This window comes from Callospermophilus lateralis, chromosome 6 (assembly GCF_048772815.1).
Source record: "Callospermophilus lateralis isolate mCalLat2 chromosome 6, mCalLat2.hap1, whole genome shotgun sequence".
Taxonomy (NCBI): domain Eukaryota; kingdom Metazoa; phylum Chordata; class Mammalia; order Rodentia; family Sciuridae; genus Callospermophilus; species Callospermophilus lateralis.
This window is the reverse complement of record NC_135310.1, coordinates 112,229,160-112,253,531: the sequence shown is the minus strand read 5'-3', so window position 1 is coordinate 112,253,531 and position 24,372 is coordinate 112,229,160. Positions and strand designations below refer to the sequence as shown.

The 24,372-nt window shown below is 35.2% G+C and overlaps 1 protein-coding gene across 2 annotated transcripts in view; it reads left to right on the top strand.

Annotated features, from left to right (window-relative positions):
- Positions 1-24,372, top strand: part of Ubr2 (ubiquitin protein ligase E3 component n-recognin 2) — a 133,280-nt gene that overhangs the window by 7,642 nt on the left and 101,266 nt on the right. For both annotated transcript variants that reach the window (XM_076858732.1, XM_076858731.1), the window contains exon 2: positions 1,405-1,664. In XM_076858732.1, the coding sequence (XP_076714847.1) occupies positions 1,405-1,664 (260 nt within the window). The remainder of the gene's footprint in view (positions 1-1,404; positions 1,665-24,372) is intronic.

The window sequence follows — 24,372 nt, the reverse complement described above, 5'->3', positions numbered from 1 at the left end:
TTGTACTATTCCTGTGGATGAAGACAAGGGGTTTGGACTAGGATATAGTAGAGGTGGGAGCTGTGAAGAAACAGAATCAAGAGATATTTGGGAAGCCTAGTAGTTAACAAGACAGGATGATTGTTTGGATATAGAGGTGAGAACTTAGGAAGATTTTCAGGTTTTTCTGGTTTGGATATCTTGGTAGATGCTAAATTAGGGAAATGGGGAAGAATAACAGATTTTGGTGAGGGAAGGGGGTATTATGAGTTTAATTTTGGATATATTGAGTTGGTGCCTGTATAATATCTAAGTTTAATTGTAATAGGGTGGTTTGTGTGTGTGTGGGGGAGGGGTTTTTTTGTTTGGTTGGTTGGTTTTAGAAGTGAGAGCAGGTTGATCATGTTTTTATAGAGAGAGGTTGATAAGGAAAAGAAGGCATAATTGATAGAACAAAGATGTTTGGGGACGATTTTTATATGTACTTTTTTTTTTTTTTTTTTGTATTTTTTGGTACTGGGGATTGAAAACAGGGGCCCTTAACCACTGAGCCATGTCCTCAGCTCCCACCCCCTTTTAAAAAAATTTTTTGAGACAGGTTCTTGCTAAGTTGCTGGAGCTGGCCTCAAATGTAAGATCCTCCTGCCTCAGCCTCCTGAGTCATTGGAATTACAGGCATGCGCTGCCACACCCAGCTTATAAACTTGTTTATTAATCAGTGAGAAATATAACTTGTGTATTGGCTATTCATGTTCACTACATGCTCTTCCTGTAAGCAAATTGACATGAGAATCCATACCGCAGAATAACATTTGAGCAAAGTATTAGAGAAGAAAAGAAGTCAGATGTACTTTATGATTAGTGTCATGTAAGAATTTCTTGTGTTTATTTTTGTATTCTTCCTATAGAATTTTTTTTCAAGAGTCATTTTAAGGGCAGGGGTTGCATCTCAGTGGTGGAGTGCTTGCCTTGCACATGTGAGGCACTAGGTTTGATTCTCAGCACCACATATAAATAAAGGTATTGAATTTAAAGGGGCTGGGGATGTGGCTCAAGCCGTAGCGCACTCTCCTGGCATGCATGCGGCCCGGGTTCGATCCTCAGCACCACATACAAAGATGTTGTGTCCGCCAAAAACTGAAAAATAAATATTGAAATTCTCATATTCTCTCTCTCTCTCTTTAAAAAAAAAAAGGTATTGGATTTAAAAAGTCATTTTTAAACAAAGGGTTTGCTTTATTTTAATTTTACTTAGACTTTGAAGTAGAATTCGAAAACACTTGGCATTTTAATAGATTGTTTCTAATATACATTGATGAGTGTTATAAATAAGATTTATTATTTTTGTACCCGAAAGAGAGTTGGGTGTAATTGTTCGAATTAGCAGTTTATTGACATTGTTTATTTTGTTCTCTTTTTTTAAAGAAATGGCTTCAAGCAACTGACCTCACTAGTGAAGTATACCAGCATTTAGCCCACTATGTACCCAAAATATACTGCAGAGGACCCAACCCTTTTCCACAGAAAGAAGACATGCTGGCACAGCATGTTTTGTTGGGACCAATGGAATGGTATCTCTGTGGTGAAGATCCTGCATTTGGATTTCCAAAACTTGAACAAGCAAACAAACCTTCTCATCTTTGTGGTCGAGTTTTTAAAGTAGGAGAGCCTACCTACTCTTGCAGGTAAAATATGATAATTTTCTTCCAGAAGACTTGTTTTTACTTTGCTACTTCTTTTTTCCTGAAACCTTAAAATTTGTATTTTGAAATTTAAAATATAATATGTACATTTACAAGTCCATACCAGATACCTATTGTTTAATAAATAATTATAAACATATTCACATAATTATTTTTCAGATCAAGAACCAGATTGTTAACCAGCATTCCAAAAGTCCTCTGTATGCTTTCTTCCTCCTCCAGAATTAACTGCTATCTTCACTCTTGCAGTAATTACTTCCTTAATTTTCTTAATATTTTTAGTTACAATGGTTTCTTTTTTATGTTCAAATTGTTCTAAATTTGGCTAGTGGGAGCCCCACCGTACTCGCTTCTTTGTCCTTTTCATGTCTCCATTCATTTTTTGTGTGCTTTTTTCCTTTCTGGCACAATAATATGTCCATAGCTCACTTTGTACTTAATTCTGACCCATATGTAATGTCAGGCATCTCTCCAAGGAATTTCCTTTTGGTTAGGAATAAACTAAGACTTTGGTGTTATATGTACGTACTGCTACAAAAAAGATTTCACTTAAAAAAAAAAATGCCAAAAATTGAATATACAAGGGTAGAAAAAAACCAAAATGCCGTGTCCCCTTTTTAAGTATCTATTCCTGTTTTCCAGAACTAATCATTGTTAACTGTCTTATGTATCCTAGAAATTTTCTGTGTACATATCAACCCATGTATGTGGCTATCTTAACACATACACACAAAAGAGTGATACATGTGTTAGGCTAAATTTTTCTTTCTCTGTTTGATAAAAGCCTGACATCTTTCCATTTGGCTTATAATATTTAGCTAGATAATATCCCATTATGTGGATGATTGACCACAGAAATTATGTGTTTCAGCCCTATCATGTGGCATGTGATTTTGTTCTTTGACTGCTGATGCTGATTCTTGGGTTAAGGAGATGTCTACAAGACTTCACTATAAATTTAATTTTTCCCTATGTAATCAATAAGTATTTTGTGGAAATGGACTCTTTTTTAAATATTTCTTTTTATTGTAGTTGGACACGACACCTTTATTTTATGTATTTATTTTTATGTGGTGCTGAGGATCGAAACCAGTGCCTCACATGTGCTAGACAAGTGCTCCACTGCCGACCCCCAGCCCCAGGAATGTACTTTGTGACTAGTAAATACCTTCTTCCATTCCAAACTTTCAGGGTTTTTTTTTTTTTTGGCAATGCTTGGGATCAGATCTGCAATTTACTTATTTACAGTATCTATTCATGCAGTCCCATTATTCTTAAGCTTAAATTGTCCTAGATTTGGCCAGTAGGAGCACTTTTATGCTGTCTTTGTTGTTTTTCATAACCCCATTATACTTTGAGCTTTTCTTTCTTTCTGGCACAATATCGCAACCTAGACACATCTTGGGTTTTTTTGCTTTCCAAGTCCTCAAATCAACCATTTTGCAAAAAGCCTGGTTCCTTTTAGTGGACAGTGATTTTTAGAAGTAAGATGATAGTTGTGCTTGTTGCTATGGGGATGTCACTACTCATAGGCCCTCTCAATGGACCTACATTTATTTTTTATGTATCTATATATACATATTAAAATAAATATTTAAAACCATGTATTTATAGTGATCTCTCTAGTTCTAATCCAACATTGCAGGTTCTTCATACTATGTTTTCTCCCCTTGTATATTTGTAACTTCTCCTACCTCCTATTAGGGTAGATCCATAATAAGACTTTGCTCCAGTATGCATAGTTCTTACTCCAAGACATGATCTTTCTGTTGTCTTAGCTAGATATATATCTTGACTAGAACTCCAAAGCCCTCCAGTCCTGCTTGTTAGACTTCAGGTATCTTTTTGGTACTATCAATTCCACAATAGCCATTCTCTGGGAAACCTGAATCATCTAGCCCAACCCTCAACCAAATACTTACTTACCGTTGATTCCACATAGACTTCTGTCCTTACCTACCTTTCCCCATTTTGATCCCATTCCACCTGTCTGGTCCCCTGACTCAGAGTTGAGCTATTTTATCTGTGTCAAAGTCTGATTTAGTCTCAGCCCATGAGGTCTTTTTGCTGTGTGCAGACATTAATTAGCTCTCTATATCATAGGTACAGGTGGAAAATTACCTTCTCAGTAAAAGTCAGGGCCATCCTGGATATCACTTTATGAATTTCCCTCCTCTTAGTTATTATAGTCTTGTGCTGCCTCATGTATTTTGTCTTAGTTATGATTGTTTGTAGTGGGTGATGGCGTGGGGAGTAGCTTATTACCAATTGTTCTGTCATATCCAGAAGAGGAAGTTCTGACTTCATTTCAACAAATGGAAATTGCTTATGCTTCCTGAGCATCTTCTAAACATCAGATTTAACACTAATTATTTGGTATGCAGTCATGCTTAATCTTTCCATATCCTCCAAAATAATTAATGTTTTTGAGGAAACTGAGGCTCAGAGTGGTTAAGTGACTTACCTGCAGTCATAAAACCTGAAAAGAGGTCTCTTGATATGAAGGAAATTGCGAACTCAAACTCAGTTGTTATTTCTGCTGGTATATACTCTCAAAATATGGAGATTTCTCCCCACAAGCAAGCAGGCATGCTATAATTTCTGCAGCAGTGAACACCAGCTATGCATCCTCTAATGTAATTCACTTCTGACACTTCCCAGAAATAAAGTCAGATCCTCTCTTACGAACCTCTTGCCACTTCATGTTTTTCCTTGGGATTCTTTTAACCTTATGCTCAATATTCAGGAATTCTGTTAGTCCCAGGAATCCCATATATGTCTGTTGGTGAGTCAGTCCTTGAGGAGAGACCTACCAGACTGCTCCCTACTTCAGATGCCAGGCATGATTTTGGATCCTCCAAAACTTCTGACCAACTGGCTACCAGTGGGTGTTCACATGACTCTTTGCTTGGGTTCAATAAATTTTCTAGAGTATCTCACAGAACTCCAACACATTTACTGATTTATTATAAAAGATATTACAAAGGTTACAAATGAAGAGGTGTTTAGGGCAAGATGTGCAGAAGCTGTCCTCTGTGGATATGTACTTCCAAGTGTTCAGCTATCTGGAAAGCTTCTACACTGTCCTTTTGGGTTTTTTAGAAATTTCGTTGAATAAGCATGATTAAAGCATGGACAACCTTGCAGAAATGTGATTGGACAAAAAGGGGTTTTATTTAATGCTAATAATAGACTGGTGGGGGGGCACCAGCAAAGCTTGTCTCTTCAGATTCTTCTTGGCCCCTGTGTAGCATTCCTTCCTCCCAGATATAAGGCAGGACACCTCTAGAATGGGGGACTTAGGATCTATTATCAGAGAATTTCTTTATAGCCAGCTCCAAGACAGAAAGACAGAAGAAGATTAGAGTGTATTTTTAGTTTCTGTGACCCAGTTTGGGGAAGAAAAAAAGAGCAGTTGAAAGGAGGGCAGGAGACCTTACGTACCCTAACATTATTTAAGTCACTTAGGAAATAACAAGATCTGTGGTAGTGATGAACTAGGAACCATGGATAAAAACCAAAACTTGTATGTCATAATATCACAACAGGCTTCTCTGACTCTAAAATCCATGTTCTTTTCACTTTACCTCTTTTATTTTCAGATATTGGTCATTGTGAATTTTTTACTCATACACAGTAAGATGAGAAGAATGGACTGAATTTTTCTTGCAACTAAACTTAATTTTTAGAAATGTCCTCTGTTAAAAATGTGATGACAACCAGAAAAAAAAAAAATTAGCCTTTTCTTTGACTTTTCTACTGGTTGGGCACTGCTGTATAGTACCATTCTGATTCTTAAAATCAAGTTGTATTGCAATACTGACTTCTGTACCAAAAGTATATGCAAAGAATATTAAATAAAAATCATATTTGGGCTGTAGAAAGAGATGTTGGTGACTCATAATCATGGACTTGTCCTGAATCCTTCTCTTAAATTATCCCCAGTTAGACTAGTCTATAATTTGCTATTTCCCAGTTGCAGAAGTGTAGTATATGTAAAGTGCTTCAAACATGTTAGGTACTCAGCAAGTATTTGTTGAGCAATGTCTGTTTTGTTATTAGAAGTACAGGGCACAGTTTTAAAAGATGTTATTTTGCAGTTCCTAGTTTAAATTGATTTAGTATTTCTATTAGTTGTACATTTCCATGCTTGTTCAATGGCAATGTTATATTTACATGTAAACCAGCTATTTTTTAGGTTGTTATTTGTAATTACATACAGGGAAATCTTCACTATTGTGGCTTTTACAACTTAATACTTTAGCTCTTGATCCCAGCCAGTTAATAAGACAGCTATTGCTATAGTGAGCAGAATATTAATCTCTCTTAGGAACATATTGTCACTTCATTTTTTTGAGGGGGACTTTCTTAACCTTAGGTTCAGTATTCAGGAATTTTGCTAGTCCCATATGTTTCTGTGGGTTCATCCTAGAGAAGAGATTGGGTGTAGGGAGAACTTACTATTTGATTGCTTCACAGAGTAACCTTGATAAAATTAGCCGAGTCTTGGGATCTTCCAGAAGTAAGAAGAAACTCATTTTCAACAGCAGTAGTAAAATAGGTTTTTGGGAGTTTAGAGAAGAGTTGAGTGAATGGCAGAAAGAGGAATAGGTTTATTCCCTCAGTGAAAAAGATATATCACAGTGAACTTTTTGCTTATAATTAAAGCTTAACTATACCTCAAGAATTGGTGGGTGAAACTGAGTCAGAGATGGTCTCAATAGATTTTTCTTGTATTAGATGTTTGGGGATTTGAACCTAGATATGTCATTCTGGGGTTTCTCTGAGATACAAACTAATTTCACTGGAATCTGAAAATTGGGTAATCTATACCATTCTAGGCCTTTTTTTTTTTTTTTTTTTTTTTGTACTGGAATTGAAGCCAGGGGTGCTTATCCACTGAGCCAAAGTCCCAGCCCTTTTTTGTATTTTATTTTGAGACAGGATTTCACTGAGTTGCTTAGGGCCTCACTAAATTGGTGAGGCTGGCTTTGAACTCTGAATCCTCTTGACTTAGCCTCATGAGCTGCCGGGATTATAGGCACGTGCCACCTTGCCTGGCTAGACTATGTAGAGGAAGCATATAGTGTGTGTGTATGTGTGTGTGTGTGTGTGTGTGTGTGTGTGTATTTATATATATTTATTTTTATATTTATATTTACATATGATATATAAAAATCAATGAAAAGGAAGACACTAAGGGCAGGGAAATGCCTCATGAAGTGAGGAAAAAATTTCACATTCAAGACTTTACTAAGGATAGAGAAAGGAAAGAATAACCTTAGCCACTAGGCAAAAATGCATTGTTTATAAGTCAAAAGGTACAAAAGTATTTAACATAAGAAGTATTGTCCTCTTCCTCATTTCTTAATTTCCCTGTTCCCTTTTGTTTCTATTTTTATTTTTTTAGTTGTAGATGGACACAATACCTTTATTTTATTTGTTTATTTTTATTGGTGCTGGGGATTAAACCCAGTGCCTTGTGCAGTTGCTTTACCACTGAGCCACAACCCTGGCCCCTGTTCCCTTATCTTGAAGAGAGGGTTTTGCTAAATTTCCCAGATCAGCCTTGAACTTGTGATCCTCCTGCTCTGGTCTCAGTAGCAGCTAGGGTTACAGGTGTATGCTCCCATACCTGGCTAGAAAATCTTATATATATATATATATATATATATATATATATATATATATATATATATATATATATTTAAACACAAACAGAAGTATATCTGTCAAATGAGTTCCTAGAAATGTAATTTATTTGCTTAAGGATGCATGCATTTATTTCCTTTTAGTCAAAAGAAAAAAAAAAAAAAAGAAAGAAAGAAAAATTTTTTAAAATCCCAAACTCTTTTAAAATGGAAAAAGCATGTACAAGTTGAGGAAGGGGTGGTGATAGTTGTGGGAAAATGGAAAATTCTATGGGTTTGAGGTGAAAGATTGGAAAACCTGTTTTACTAATCTCATAGGGGAGAAGAAACCAAGAAGAAGGTAGGCTGTGGCAATCAGACAACTTGCCGAACTATGAAGGAAGTAGTATCTGATGATGTGGACTTGAACAGACAAGCAGTGGTGAGGGAAGACATTTCATATATAAGGTGCCCATAGGGCCTAGATTTGAATCAGATGCTTTTTAAAAAAGATATTTCTTAACTTTTATTTCTTCAACAATAAATTGGAGATAATGTCAATGCAGTTGTTACTTAAAGTTGACCAATTTTGAGCTTAAAGGAATAGTCATACACAAGATAGTCCTCTCTTTAGATACAGCTTCATGTTTGGTAATTTCCAGGGCCACCCTTTGCCGGGGGGTGGGGTGGGGGGGGTGGGGGGGTGGGGTGGGGGGGGTGGACGAATAACTTGTGTAGGTTGATGCAGCAGGAATAGGAGCCGTTTATTGTAGAATAAGAGCAGTATTTAAACATTTTACACAGCTTATCTAATTAGCATAAAATAGATACAGCAGTCAACCAATAAGGAATCTCCACACTTAATGGCTCGCTTTTGTTGCTTCACAAACCATTCCCTCTGGCATTTTGCCAGGCGCCATCCAGATTTGTTTACAGACTCTAACAACCCTTATTTCTGATCACCTGGCTACAAATTCAGGTTTCTCTACAGACTATATTAGTTTGGATAATCACTAGAACTACTCACTGAACTCAGGAAAGTGCTTTGTTTATGATTAAAGTTTTATTATAAAAGAACACCAATCAGAACCAACCAAAGGGAAAGACATGTAAGATAGGAGTTCCAAATGGAAAGTTTCCATTACCCTCAGGGACACTTTATTCTGGCACACTGATGTGTGACAGCGTACATAAAATATTGTCAACCAGGGAAGCACACCTAAGCTTTGGTGTCCAGAATTTTTATTACTATTTTAATTACCTAGGTATGATTGATGAAATTATTACTCATAATGATTCTGTCTTGTTCCCCTTTCCTGAACCCAGAGATTCTCATCACATGGTTGGTCCAACTTTACTCTGTCCTCTGGTTAACATAAACTGTCAGGTCTGGGGGGTATGGATGGGGAGCCTGCCATGAATAACACAGACCTATTACATGGAATTTCCAAGGACATAGAGATTACCTCCAGGAGCCAAATACAAAGAGTAGCCAAATTCTTTATTATATAGTTATTAAGAAGTAAATGAAATCCTTTGGCAGGGCTCTACACAATAGTTGGTATATAGTAAACTCAGAGCAGATGGTCATGCTGGGTGCTGGGAATTAATATATTAAAAGTAGATATTCCCATGAAACCTAGTGCCCTGATAAAAGAACATAGACTCTTTCATTCAGAAAGATGAAATAAGGTATCTGAAATTGAGGGGAAGTTTCTAAACTAGACCCCGAAGGATAACCAATGTCCATAGTATGGAGATTTTCTTTAGAAAAAAAAAGATACAAACCTTTTTTTTTTTATAGTATTTATAAAAAGGATTTGTGAAGAGATTGTTAGTTTTTCTGCAGAGAATTATTTGTTCATAACTCCTAACATTGTGTAGATAACAAATAATTTTACTGAAGACTCTGATGTCAGAAAAAGCTATTTGTGTTTTTGCTGGCAATTAGCTACTTTGTGTGGTATTTGTTCATACTTCATTTTCCTTTAGGGAAAGAGTACTTCAAACTTAGCTATGGTTCTTCATTACTAAGTATAGATGATTTTACAGTGCAAAAATTGATTTTGATCACAACTATGTATTTTGTCTTTTTGTAATCATTAAGAAAAATAAAACAGAATATGAAATTAGAGTGTGTCTTAAATTTTGAATGTTAACACTTCTGTTAGATACAGACAAGTGAAGTTTAGTTCCATTATTTGCCTTGTATAGTAAACTTGAGAATATTCTTTTTTAACACTTGAAAACTTATTACATGAATGTTGTAAATAACCTGAAGTAGGGCTGAGAAGACTTACGCTGCTATTAGCTAGAAATATTTTTATCCTTTGATTTCAGATAATACTTTGTGATACTTTATCAATAGTAAACAGTTTTGCTTAGGTTTAATTTTTAAAATTTTAATTCTGATTTTGTTTTTATAGATGAGGTTATACTAAAACCCTATAATATTAGAGACTATTAATACCCAAATATATATTTATTACTCATAGTATGTGACCATTTCAGATCAGTGGGATGATGAATGAAGGAAGTGTTCTGCTCTAGATAGTTACTTAAAATTTTAGCTCTACAAGATGAACCCATAATGCTTTTCAACACTTTTAGGACTCACCACAGCAAGGGTAGAAAAAAACCAGAGGATCTTACCCTGCTTATAAATACTTTGGGTCAGAAATCATGAATTGCCTATGTCCTGTTAGACAAAACTAGTCATAAGGCCTCTGTCCAGCTTTAAAACAGGGTGGGAAAGTATAATTCTCTTATGTGTCTGAAAGAGAGAAACCTGAATGTGGATAAGCATTAGAAGTGTCTTTAGCAATGATTTTTTATATTTTTTAGTGTTATTTTTCCTCTGAGTCAGTAAGATGAGGTAATACAAAAATATTTAAAAATATTACAAAAGTAAGTGAAGCAGGAGGTATCACAATACCAGACCTTAAACTATACTACAGAGCTATAGTAACAAAAACATCATGATATTGGCACCAAAATAGACAGGTAGACTGGTGGTACAGAATAGAGAACACAGAGACAATCCCACATAAATACAGTTATCTTATACTAGACAAAGGTGCTAAAAACATTCATTGGAGAAAAGATAGCTTCTTCAACAAATGGGAAAACTGGAAATCCATTTGCATCAAAATGAAATTAAACCTCTATCTCTCACCTGCACAAAACTCAAAGTGGATCAAGGACATAGGAATTAGGTCAGAGACTCTGCACCTCATAGAAAAAAAAGCAGGCCCAAATCTTCATCATGTCAGCTTAGGACCTGACTTCCTTAACAAAACTCATAAAGCACCAGAAGTAAAATCAAGAATTAATAAATGGGATAGATTCAAACAAAAAAGCTTCTCAACGAAAGAAACAATGAAGTGAAGAGAGAGCCTACAGAATGGGGAGAAAAATTTTACCACACACACATCAAATAGAGCACTAATCTTCAGGATATTAAAGAACAAAAAATAAATACAACAACAAAAAAATAAATTAATAATAAAATCAATAAATGGGCTAAGGAAATGAGCAGACACTTCACAGAAGAAGATATAAATCGGTCAACAAATACATGAAAAAATGTTCAACATTTCTAGCAATTAGAGAAATGCAAATCAGAACTACTCTAAGATTTCATCTCATTCCAGTCAGAATGGCAATTGTTAAGAATTCAAACAACAACAATAAGTGCTGGCAAGTGTATGGGGGAAAAGGTACACTCATATTGCTGGTGGAATTGCAAATGGTGCAACCACTTTAGAAAGCAGTATGGAGATTCCTTAGAAAACTTGGAATGGAACCACCATTTGACCTAGCCATCCCACTCCTAGGTCTATACCCAAAGGACTTAAAAGCAGCACCCTACAGCCATGCAGCCACTTCAGTGTTTATAGCAGCTCAGTTCACAATAGCTAAACTGTGGAAACAGCCTAGATGCCCTTCAGTAGACAAATGGATAAAGAAATTCTGTATATATACATAATGGAATACTACTCGGCATTAAAGTAGAGTGAAATTATGGCATTTACAGGTAGATGGACGGAATTGGATAATATCATGCAAAGCAATGTAAGCCAATCTCGAAAAACCAAAGGTCAGATTTTTTTCTCTGTAAGTGGATGCTGACCCATAATGCGGGGGAGCGTGGAATGGAGGAACTTTGGATGGAGCAGAAGGCAAGGAGGAGGAGGAGAGGGGATGGGAGAGGGAGTGGGGGGGAAGATGATAGAATGAGATGGACGTTATTACCCCTGTGCATGGGTATGACTGCACGAATGGTGTGGCTATATCATGTACAACCAGAGATATGAAAGGTTGTGCTTCATTTATGTACAAAAATAAAATTAACAAAAGTACTCACCAGAAAAAAAAAAAAAAATATATATATATGTATACACACACACAAACAAAGCAACTATAAAGTATAACATACAAGTAAGATTTTGGATTTTTTTAAAAGTTGTATTATTTTTATAGTTATTTATAATTATGGACATGGTACATGAATGAAATTATCTGCATATATTATAATTGTTGCTTGCTTTTTACAATTTATCTTGTAGATCTTTGCTTGTAAGTATACATGAATCTGCCTCATTCTTTTTTTCTTTTTTGACACCAGGGATTGAACTTGTACAACTTCAACCACTGAGCCACATCCCTGGCCCTATTTTGTATTATTTTAGAGATAGTCTCACCTGATTGTTTAGCATCTTGCTGTTGCTGAGGCTGGCTTTGAACTTGATCCTCCTGCCTCATTCTTTATAACTATTATTTTTTCTTTTTCTTTTATTTTTTTAATATATATTTTTTTAGTTTTAGGTGGATTATTTTATTTTTATGTGGTGCTGAGAATCGAACCCAGTGCCTCACACATGCTAGGCAAGCACGCTACCACTTGAGCCACATCCCCAGCCCCAACTGTTGTTGTAAGAACAAGCCATAATTTTTCCATGGACATATTAATGAAATTAGAGGGAATTTCTAGTTTTTTTTTTCCTATAGCAAATAATGCCACAAACAACACTCTGCACATTTGTATACATCTTTCTTTACATGTTTTATTATTTTTCAAGGTAAATACTTAGAAATAGAATTCAGTCCTGTGTATTATCACTGTGGCCTTTAATAGACTGACATTTCCCTCATTTACAGTATTTTTTCTGATCTAGGGAAATGATAGTGAGTAGGGAGTTGATACCCTAGAGAGTTTAAATTTCTGTAATTTCTAAAATGACCACAAATCTCTAAATCAAGAAAAAAAAGTTCTTGATTTAGAGATTTGTGGTCATTTTTATTCTGTACCACTGTGGTGAAATATTAAACATAGAAGTACATCGAATATGTCAACTTTATACATAGCTGCCTTTTTCTAGATGTTAAATAGTAGAGAGCTAGGGCTGTAGCTCAGTGGCAAACTACTTGCCTAGCATGCGGGTTTAATCCTTAGCACCACATAAAAATTAACAAATAAAATAAAGACCTGGGATTGTGGCTCAGCGGTAGAGTGCTCAGCGGTAGAGTGCTCGCTTAGCGTGAGTGGGACCCAGGTTCGATCCTTAGCACCACATAAAAAAAAATAAAGGCATTGTGTTAAAAAAAAAAAAAAAAAAGACCTTCTGACCATCTGCAACTACAAAAAAATTTTTTTAAAAATAGTAGAATCATAAAGGCTTTGGAGTAATCAGTTCAGGAAAGGAAACTCATTTTATTACCCAAACTTTTGGTAACCCATTTTAAAAATTAATTTATGTATTAATTTATTTTTCTGTAGTACTTGGAGATTGAACCCAGGGGCACTCTGCCACTGAGCTACCACCAGTACTGCTCCCATTCTCCTTTTTGAGACAGGATCTTGCTAAATTGCTCAGGCTGGCCTCAAACTTGCAATCCTCCTGTCTTAGTCTCCTAAGTGCCTGGGTTATAGGCATGTGCCACCATGCCTGGTCTTTTATTTTACTAGTTTTTTTTTTTTTTTTTTTTGAGCTAAAGTCTTCCTAAGTTGCCCAAGCTGTTCTCATACTTGAGATTCTCCTGCCTCAGTCTCCTGAATATTTGGAATTATGGGTATGTACTACCATGCCCATCTTTTTTGTTTTTAAGGGAAAGTTTACGTATGTCAAAAGCATATATCTTAATTGTACATTTTTGATAATAGCTATTTATGTAACATACAGTGTCAAAATAGAGAACATTTTCTTTTGACTAGAAATTTTCCTTTTATCAGTTCTAGCCCTCTAGGAAACCACTGTTTTGATATTTTAACCTTCAGTTACTTTGGCTGATCCTGGAACTTTTTAAGAATGAAATTATATATCATTGTATTTGGCATCTTTTACTCAGCATAATGTCTGTCAGATTTATCCATGTATTGCAATTATTAGATGATTGGCTCCATTTTTATTGCTGAGTAGTATTTCATTGAATTAATGTGCTACAATTGCCTACATTACTCTGACCTTTTGAATACTTATTTGGGCTATCTTGAATAAAACTTCTGTGACTTTTTCTTCTTAAAATATACAATACATTAAATTATGGACATTTTTATTATGTGCTTAATTACACTCTATGTGTTTTATACACTAAATAACATAAATCTTAACTATTTAGGAATATTAAGATGATAATAAGATAGGCCCTTTAGACTAATAGAGTGAATTTTTTTTTTAATTTTTTAATATTTATTTTTTAGTTTTCAGCAGACACAACATCTTTGTTTGTATGTGGTGCTGAGGATCGAACCCGGGCTGCACGCATGCCAGGCGAGCGCATTACCGCTTGAGCCACATCCCCAGCCCCAATAGAGTGAAATTTTCAGTTGACAATTTCATTGCAGGCTGTTACTATTTTTATACCAATCTTTTTATGTATGTTTACTTTAATTTTTCTTGGATAAATCCCTAAAGAGTGGAATTTCTGGGTCAAAGGCAGTTAAATATTGAACTTCATGAACTGCCAACTCTTCACCAAAATGAGTTTGTGTTCTTATGACTAATGTAAGACAGTTCCTGTTGTATTGTATGCACAATATCTAACGTTGTGTCAGTCTTTTCAATTTAGTTTTTTTTTTTTTTTTAATATAGCAGAGTTTATTAGGAGGAAAAGAATGGGTGGGCAAACTACCCTCAAGGAAGAGAGTGGGTTCTCTTAAAAGGACACTGACAACTCACTTCTTTGTGTCTCAGCTTTTATTGGGGCAGTACGGAAGTTGTTAGAAGGTCTCACCCAAGTATTACCTCTTGGCTCTGGATTGCCTGCTGACAGTTTAAAGGCAACTCTTGGCCTTCTTAGTCTGGCTGACATTATGGTCAGTCAGTGGGCTCCAGTCTTAATCATTATGCTTTCATCAGTGATTATCCTACATATGGATAATCTCTGGGTTATTTGTGTAGTGTCTTGCTTAATGACTTAGCATTTAGGCCCTTCTCAGCAAAAACATCTTTGTCCTTCCCCAAACTTATGTTTTTCTCTGGTTGTGAGAGGAATAGTTTGCAGGGCTGAGATCAGGCAAGGGACCTGAAATATCTTGTCAGACCTGTTTTCTTAAGCTCTTGACCCACTGCTTATGTCTAATTGCTGCCTAGCATTTTCCCCGCAAGAATTGGAGACCCTGAAATCTTCTAGAGAAGCAGATGTCATTGAAATCTTTGGCTGCTTCCTGCTGGTAAGGGTCATGGGCCTAGGGAACAGGAGCCTCACATTCTTGCTGTCTGTCAGAGGGACATAGATGTTCCAGAGGTCCACAGTAAGTCAGGAGTGGTAGACAAATGGTTGATCTCTGAGTGATAATTGAGTCTTGACAGCTTGGACCTTATCAGGCAGCTGTATTTAAAGAGAACTTGGTAGGGGCACATAGTCAGGTGGTACAGAATAGAAGAGAGACAAACCCACACATCTATAGTCATATCATCCTTGACAAAGAAGCCAAAAACATACATTGAAGAAAAGACACCCTTTTTAACAAATAGTGCTGGGAAAACTGATTATTTATATGTAGAAGAACGAAACTAGACCCTTATCTCTCACCCCTGCACAAAATCAACGTAAAATGGATCAAAGACCTAGGAATTAGACCAAATACTGTCCAACTCCTAGAAGAAAATGCAGGGTCAATACTTAGCATATAGGCAGAGGTGACAACTTTTTCAGTAGGACCCCTGAAGCTCAGGAAACAATACCAAGAGTTAATAAATGGGATAATAATAACTTAAAAAGCTTCTGCACAGCAAAGGAAACAATTAGGAATGTGAAGAGAGAATTTACAGAATTGGGGGAAAAAAATCTTTGCAAGCTACTTTTTGACAAGGATTAGTATGTCTCATATATGCAAGCCAGAGAGGCAAAAGGAAAAGAAAAGGCGGGGCCAGGAATCTCATGAAAATCAAAGGAAAATCAGTGGCAGAAAGGTATCAGGGATGGGGAGGGGAGGGGAAGAGGAAATGCTGGGAAATGATACTGGCCAAATTATATTTTATATTTTGTGTATGTACAAATATGTAAACAAATCTCACCATTATGTACAACTGTAATCCCCAGCCCTGTTTTGTTTTTTAATATTTATTTTTTAGCTTTAGGTGGACATGATATCTTTATTTTTATGTGGTGCTGAGGATCGAATCCAGTACCTCACGCATGCCAGATGAGCGTGCTACCACTTGAGCCACATCCCCAGCCCCCTGTTTTATATTTTATTTAGAGACAGGGTCTCACTGAGTTGCTTATTTCCTCACTTTTGCTGAGGCTAGCTTTGATCCTCCTGCCTTAGCCTACCAGGCTGCTTGGATTACAGGTGTGCATTGTATGGTTAGAATTTTGATGAGAGTTTAGCAATTGATAAGACAATTTAGTTTTATTGTATACAGCATTTTAAGATAATAATCGTAACTGACAATCATTATGCCAGTACTATCAGACTTTTTTGAGTTTTATAAAGTGCCAAAAGCCATGCAGTGAACCTAATCAGTAATAATCATAACTGAAAACCTGACAGTTATTGTGCCAGAACCATCATTTTACAAAGTCTAGAATATTTATGTCAGTAACATAACATTTATTATTGTAAATAGCAGTTGTGTAAGTAGAGTTGTAAACCAGATTTTATCAGAATTATAAAGTTATAATTTAAAGAATTTCAAAACAAATAGATATTTTTAAAAACTTTTTTTGAATTTTAAAATTCTTTTTAGTTACACATGACAGTAGAATGTATTTTGAAATTTATACATATGTGGAGTATAACTTCCCATTCTTGTGGTTGTACGTGATGTGGAGTTACACTAGTCGTGTATTCACATATGAACATAAGAAAGTTCTGTCCATTCATTCTATTGTCTTTCCTATTCCTATTCCTCCCCCCACTCCCCTACCCACTTCATTCCCCATTCATCTGTATTCTCTCTGTTCCTCCTCTTATTGTGTATTAGCATCCATATATCAGAGAGAACACTTGGCCTTTGTAAACCTTATTTTTTTTTAAATTTTTTAACTTTGTTTTGTTTGTTTATTTTTATGTGGTGCTGAGGATTGAACCCAGTGTTTCATACATGTGAGGCAAGCGCTCTACCGCTGAACCACAACCCCAGCCTCCTGTAAACCTTAATTTTTTAAAGACTTTAGTTTTTGTTAGAAATTAATACTTAATAAAAGGCAGCAGGAAATCCCAAGATATCTTTTTCTTTTTTTTTTTTGTACCGAGGATTGAACTCAGGGGCACCTGACCACTGAGTCACATCCCCAGCCCTATTTTGTATTTTATTTACAGACAAGGTCTCATGGAGTTGCTTAATGCCTCCCTTTTGCTGAGGCTGGCTTTGAACTCAATATCCTCCTGCCTCAGCCTCCCAAGCTGCGGGAATTACAGACGTGCGCCACCGCACCCGGCCAGTTTATCAATTTTTTAATGAAAATAGTTTTTAGTTGTAAATGGACCTTTATTTTATTTTATTTATTTATATGCAGTGCTGAGACTCAAACCCAGTGCCTCACACATGCTAGGCAAATGCTCTACCAAACTACAATCCCAGCCCTCAAGTTTTATTTTTAAGAAAGACTGCTAAGATTAGGATTGCAGGACTGGGGTTGTAGACTACAGGACACCGGTAGAGCGCTCACCTAGCGCATGCGAGGCCCTCAATTCGACCCTCAGCACCACATAATAAATAAATAAATAAATAAATAAAAGGTGTTGACAACTACAACTAAAAAATAAATATTAAAAAAAAAAGATTAGGATTGCATTTAATATGAACATCATTTTGGAGACAATTGACATTTTAACAAATTGAGTTTTCTGGTCCTTGAATATCTTCTGTCTCCATTTATTAATGTCATCTTATAGTAATATCTCATAGGATTGCAGGACTGTGTAGTGTAGAAATTGTACATATCTTTTGTTATTTATGCCTGTTTTATGATACTATTATAAATTGAGATTTCTTAAAATTTTACTTTACATGTATTTTCTACCAGCATTACAACTGTCAGTTTGGTTTTTTTTTTTTGCTTGTTTGTTTGTTCCATGAGATTTTTCTCATAACCAATCATGTCCTCCTTGAGTGGAGACAGTGTTTTGTGCATTATTGTTCTGGTGAAAGTGGATGTCCTCAGCTTATTCTCAATCTTAGTGGAAAAGCATGTAGTCTCTCACCGTTAAGTATGATGTTAGGTGTACTTTTCTTTTAAATACCCTTTATGTCACTGTGAGGAAGTTCCCTTCTATTCTTAGATTGCTAGGTTTTCTTTTTAAATATAAATAATTATTAAATGTTGTCAAGTGCTTTTACTGCATCTATTCAGATGGTTGTAGTTTTTCTTTTCTATGTCCATTAGTATAGTTATTGCATTGATTGATATTTCAAATGTTTTTGTTACTGGAATTAATTCCATTTTGCTTTTTCTTTTTTCTTTTAGTGTTTACTCTAGAAATTACAATATGCATCTTTATCTCCCCAAGGTCCATTTTTTATTATGTCATCAAAAAAATATAGAACTTTGTATTTTCTTGTCATATGTACTGCATCAAAAAACATGATAAACTTTACAAAACACTATTATAATTTTTGCTTTAACAGCTGAGTTTTTTAAAGAAATTGAAGAAAAAATCCATATTGCCTTGATATTAAACCACATATATCTCCCTCCTGATGATCTTCATTACTTCTGGTAGACCAAGGTTAGCACATTTTTTTTTTCTGTAAAGATCTAAGAAATTGAATATATTAGGCTGTGTAGGCCCCAAACAGTCTTTGTTGTGCCTTCTTTATGTCTTCTTCCCCCATCACCACTTTTAAAAAATGTAAAAACTATTCTTAATTTGCAGGTTGTAGAAAGACAGTCTGTGGGTCAGAGTTAGCTAGATCCTTTTGTAGATACCAGTGACCATCTGGTTCTAATTCCTTCCAATCTGGTTATGAATTATCTCCATTTGTATTTATCTGAAAAAAAATTTTTAACACTTTGTATTCTCTTTTTTAACTATTTTCTGGGAATAATACATTCTTACACAATGCTTCTGTCACTAGATGTATGGAATTAATTCTCCAATTTCTCAAACACTGGCTTCATATTCTACAATTTAATTGAGTTCTGACTCTATATACCTGGAGTTATTGTCAGATTCCACCTAAGAGCTCAGCCCTACAAGATTATCCTCTGCTGCATATATCAATCAAAAGTAATAAAGTGTCACCTGTGCTTTTGGGGTTCCCACAAATCTCTCCTTGGGTTCAATTAATTTGCAAGAATAGTTTACAAAACTAAAAGAAATATGTTTACCAGTTTATAAAGGATATAGAAGCATGCCTGTAATATCAGTGGCTTGGGAGGCTGAGACCAGAGGATCGCAAGTTCAAAGCCAGCCTCAGCAAAAGCGAGGTGCTAAGCAATTCAAGTGAAACCCTGTCTCTAAATAAACTACAAAATAGGGCTCAATGGCAGAGTGCTCTTGGGTTCAATCCCTGGTACAAAAATAAATAAATGAATAAAGAAAGAAAGAACAACCACATAGAAAAGATATATAGGGCAAGAAATGGGAGAAGGGGTATGGAATCTACATGCTACTCTCTTGGCACTTCCACGTAATTTAGCAGTCTGGAAACTCATCAGGTCTTCATGTTCAAGAGTTTTCATGAATCTTAATCTCTTAATCCTACCCCCTTCCCAAATTTCAGTGGAAGGGGCTAAAATTTCCAACCCTCTAATCACTTGGTTTTTCTGTAACTGTCTCATCCAGAGGCTGTCTAGGGGCCCCACCCTCAGAAACCTCATTAGCATAAATTCACATTTCTTACTCATAAGTATGCTGATAACTATAGGTTTTTCCGGAGATATTCTTTATCAAGTTGAGTAAATCTACCAAATTCCTCTTTTGTTGAGAGTTTTTATCATGAGTAAACACTGCTTTTATCAGATACTTTTTCTGCATCTATTGATATGATCATGTGATTTTTCTTCTTTAGCCTGTTGATGTGATGAATTCTATGATTTTAACATGTGAACCAGATTGGCATAGCTGGGATAAATCCTACTTGGTCATTGTGTGTAATAATTTTTATAACATTGTTGGGTTCGATTTGATATTTTGTTATGTTCATGAGTGAAATTGATCTGTAATAGTTTTCTTGTAAGGTCTTTGTCTGGTGTTGGCGTTAGGATGATGCCAGCCAAATAGAATGAGTTAGGAAGTGGTGCTTCTGCTTCTATGTTCTGGAAGAGATTGTGGAGATCCAGTATAAATTCTTTCTTAACCATTTGATGGAATTCACCAGTGAACCCATTTAAGTTTGGTGCTTTCTGTTTTGGAAGGTTTTTAATTATTGACTTCTTCTTTAATAGATATAAGCCTATTCAGATTGTCTTTTGCACTCTTTTTGAAGGATGTTTTTCCTGAATATTGAATTCTCCATTGAGAGTTAATTTGTTGCTTTTTTGTTTTCCCTGTCAACATTTAAAAAATCTTGATTCCAGTGTTCTGATCTCTGTTGTTTCTGTTAATGTTAGCTGTCATTAGCATATTTATGTTTCCTTGTATGAAATGTATTTTTGGATATTAGCAATTTGATTTCTATATGCCTAAACATATGTTCTTTATTTATCATCTTGGGATTTGATTTAGTGAGCTTCTTGAATCTATAAGTGTATATCTTTCACTACATTTGGGAAGTTTAGGTTATTATTTCTCAGATACTTTTTCTGGCCCCTCCCTTTTTTTTCATTCCTGGGACTCCAGTTACACAGTAGTAGAATTAAGACTTTAATTGGTACAGTATCACATGTATATAACTTATATTTTAAAATTATACATGTATAATATGAATATATTTATGTCTAGTACATGCTCAGAACATTTTAATAAATGGAATATATGATCAAAAGAAAATAAAATGACTTTTAAAAAAATTTTGTAAATTGACACAATACCTTTATTTTATTTATTTATTTTTATGTGATGCTGGGAATAGAACTTATTGCCTCACATATACTAGGCAAGTGCTCTATCACTGAACTGTAACCCCAGCCCCAAGATGACTGTTTTATACAAAGGTCTCATTTCAGAGATCCTTGACTGCTCTAGAGACTGACTTTCACCATTTATACCTTTAATATGGCAGTTAACAACTGGTATCATCACTGTTTATATTTGTCTTTTTTGTTAAATGATGGACTCCTCTAGGGGACAAGGTTCTCTGGCTTTCCTCATCTTTATAATTATGTGAAAATAGAAAGACAATGTGTTTCAGATTGATATTTTAAAATCTGCAAATGTTTTATATAAAAGGCAAACTAAAACAGAAACTGTTGAAAGCAGGAGAAAAAGCAGTGGATAAAAATATACCAGGGAAGTAATATGATACAAAAGAAAGCTAGAATACCAGTTTTCATATCTAACATATCTAATTTGGGTAGAAAGTATAAGGAATGCAAATAGCCCATAAAATAGTATAGAAAGAAATTTTATACTGGTAAATGAAGCAAAAAGTAAAGAAGAAATAATGAATATCCATAATGAATATTCTTTTTTGGGGGGATGAGTACCAGGGATTGAATTCGACCACTGAGCCACATCTCCAGCCCTATTTTGTATCTTATTTAGAGACAAGGTCTCACTGAGTTGCTTAGTGCCTTACTTTTGCTAAGGCTGGCTTTGAACTTGTGATCCTCCTGCCTCATCTTTCTGACACACTGAGATTATAAGCATGTGCCATTGCACCCAGCCATAATGAACATTTCTACACTTAATAATAGTCTCAGTATACATCAAGTGATAACCAACGAAACTGCAAGGAGAAATAGAAAAATCAACAATTAGAGAATCTATAGAACTATTCCAAGAGAATTTAGTTACATGTAGTGCTGAGAATCAAACACAGTGTATACTTTCAAGTATACACAGAACAGTTACAAAAGCAATTTGTATGGTATTGGCATAAGAAAAGACAGTAGAATTAAGAGAGTTAAATATTTGTATTTGTAACCAGTAATTCTCACAAGAATCCCAAAACAGTTCAGAAGCAGGAAGAGTATAGTTTTTTCAAGAAATGGTGCTGACTGGATACTCCCTGTAAAGAAGGAAGTTGGACCCATGCTTTATGAACTCAAAATGGATCAAAGGCCTAGATGTAAGAGCTAATATTTGTAGGAAAAAAAAAAAAACAGTGTAAAACTTTATGATCCTAGATTAAACAGTGGCCTTTTAGATCTGACATCAAAAGCACAAGCAGGGCTAGAATTATAGCTCAGTAGTAAAGCTCCTGCCTATCATATGGGAGACCCTGGGTTTGATCTCTTGCAACACACACACACACACACACACACACACACACACAGTGCAAGCAGTCACAAGGGGAAAACACAGATAAATTGGGTTTCTTAAAAATTTTGTGCATCAAATAACACTATTAAGAAAGTAAAAAGAGGGCTGGAGTTGTGGTTCAGCGGTAGAGCACTTGCCTAGTGTGAGTGAGACCCTGGATTCGATCCTCAGCACCACATAAAAATAAAAATAAAGGTATTGTGTCCAGCTACAACTAAATAAAATGAAATATTTTAAATAAATAAATAAAAGTGTCATGTCCAACTACAACTAAAAAATAAATATTAAGAGACAGTAAAGGGCTGGGGATGTGGCTCAAGTGGTAGTGCACTTGCCTGGCATGCCTGCGGCCCGGGTTCGATCCTCAGCACCACATACAAACAAAGATGTTGTGTCCGCCGAAAACTAAAAATAAATAAATAAATTAATTAAAAAAAAAAAAAAGAGGAAGTAAAAAGAGAGGCTAGAGTTGTGTCTCAGTGGTAGAGCACTTGCCTAGCAAGTATGAGGCACTGTGTTTGATTCTCAGCACCACATGTAACTAAATTAAATAAAAAGACAACCCTCAAATACAAATATTTGCAAAAACATATCTAATAAGGAACTGGAATTCCAAATATATAAGGAATTCTTAAAACAACAAAAAGACAACACAATTTAAAAATGGGCAAGGATTTGAATAGTCATTTCTACTAATGACCAGTAAACATCATTAATAATTAGGATTGCAAGTTAAAACCACCTTACTACTTCACACCAATTACGATGACTGTAATTTTAAAATGAAGACAATAATAAATATTGGCAAGGATTTCAAAAAATTGTAACCCTTCATACATTGTTAATGGGAATATAAAAATGGTGCGGCTGCTTTGGTAAACAGCCAGCAGTTCCTCAAAGTGTTAGCCATAGAATTACCTTATGTCCCAGGAATTCTACTCCAAGGTATATACCCAGAAGATTTGAAAACAGGCATTCAAACAAAAGCATGTATATGTGGCACAATTCACAGTTGCCAGGAGATATAAAAACAACCAAGATGTCCAGGAACAGATGAATCAATAAACATTACCCATACAAAGGAATTAAATACTAATAAAACATAGGTGAACCTTGAGAAAATTGTGCTAAGTGAAGGAACTCAGTTACAAAAAAAAAAAAAATCATTATGTTTGATTTCGTGTACATGAAATGTTCAGTAAATCCATGGATCTATAAAGTAGATTAGTGTTTGTCGGGGTTGGGAAAGGGGAGTTTGGGAGGGAAGAAAGGGGATTTACTGGTAATGAGTACAGGATTTCTTTTAGGGATGATAGAAAATGTTCTGGAATTAATGACAACGTTTTATAACATTATGCGTATTCTCCAAGAACCACTAAGTTGCACACTTTAAAAGGGTGAATTTTATAGTATGTAAATTAAATCAATTTTTTTTAAAAAGCTCAATTTAAAAAAACTTTATGCATTTGCATCAAAGGAACAACAATAACTACAGATAAGAAATTTGGTGGACACCATCTTCACTAGATGGAACAAAAAGCCAGTAATAAGAAATATGAAGTCAACATCCTATGCTCCCTGTTGTGGCACATTGAGAAAGATAGAGCATCACTTCTATGATATTCTTGCCAAAATGTGTAATTCAATCTAAGCATGAAAACCTCAAATCCAGATTGTAGGAAATCGACAGAATTATTGACCAGTACTCTTTCAAAGTGTCATGGTCACGAAAGTTGAGAGAAGAGTGAGGAACTGTCACAAACTAGAAGATACTAAGTAGTTAGGACAACTATAGTTACGACAACTAATGCAACGTGGGATCGTGTATTGGATCTTGGACAGTTAATGGATCTCAGTGGAAGAACTGATGAAATTTGTATAGGTTTGTAGTTAATAATATTGTGCTAGTGTTCATTTCTTAGTTTTGATAATAATACTAAGCTTAACATTAGCTGAAGCTGGGTAACAGTATAAAGGAACTCTCTACTGTTTTTTGTAACTTTTCTAAGTTTCAAAATTAAAAATAAGGTAAACATTCAAAATTTAAAAATAAGGTAAACATTCCATCAGGAAGTTGGGAAATGAATAGGGCAAACTCAAATAAGAAAGGAAATTAAGATAAGGTCAGAAAATGAAACACAAGAAGTTGAGGCATTGACTCTTTAGAATTATTAATATGTTAAATTTCTGGCAAAACTGATTAAGAAAAAGAGAAGATACACCTATATCAAAATGGAAAACT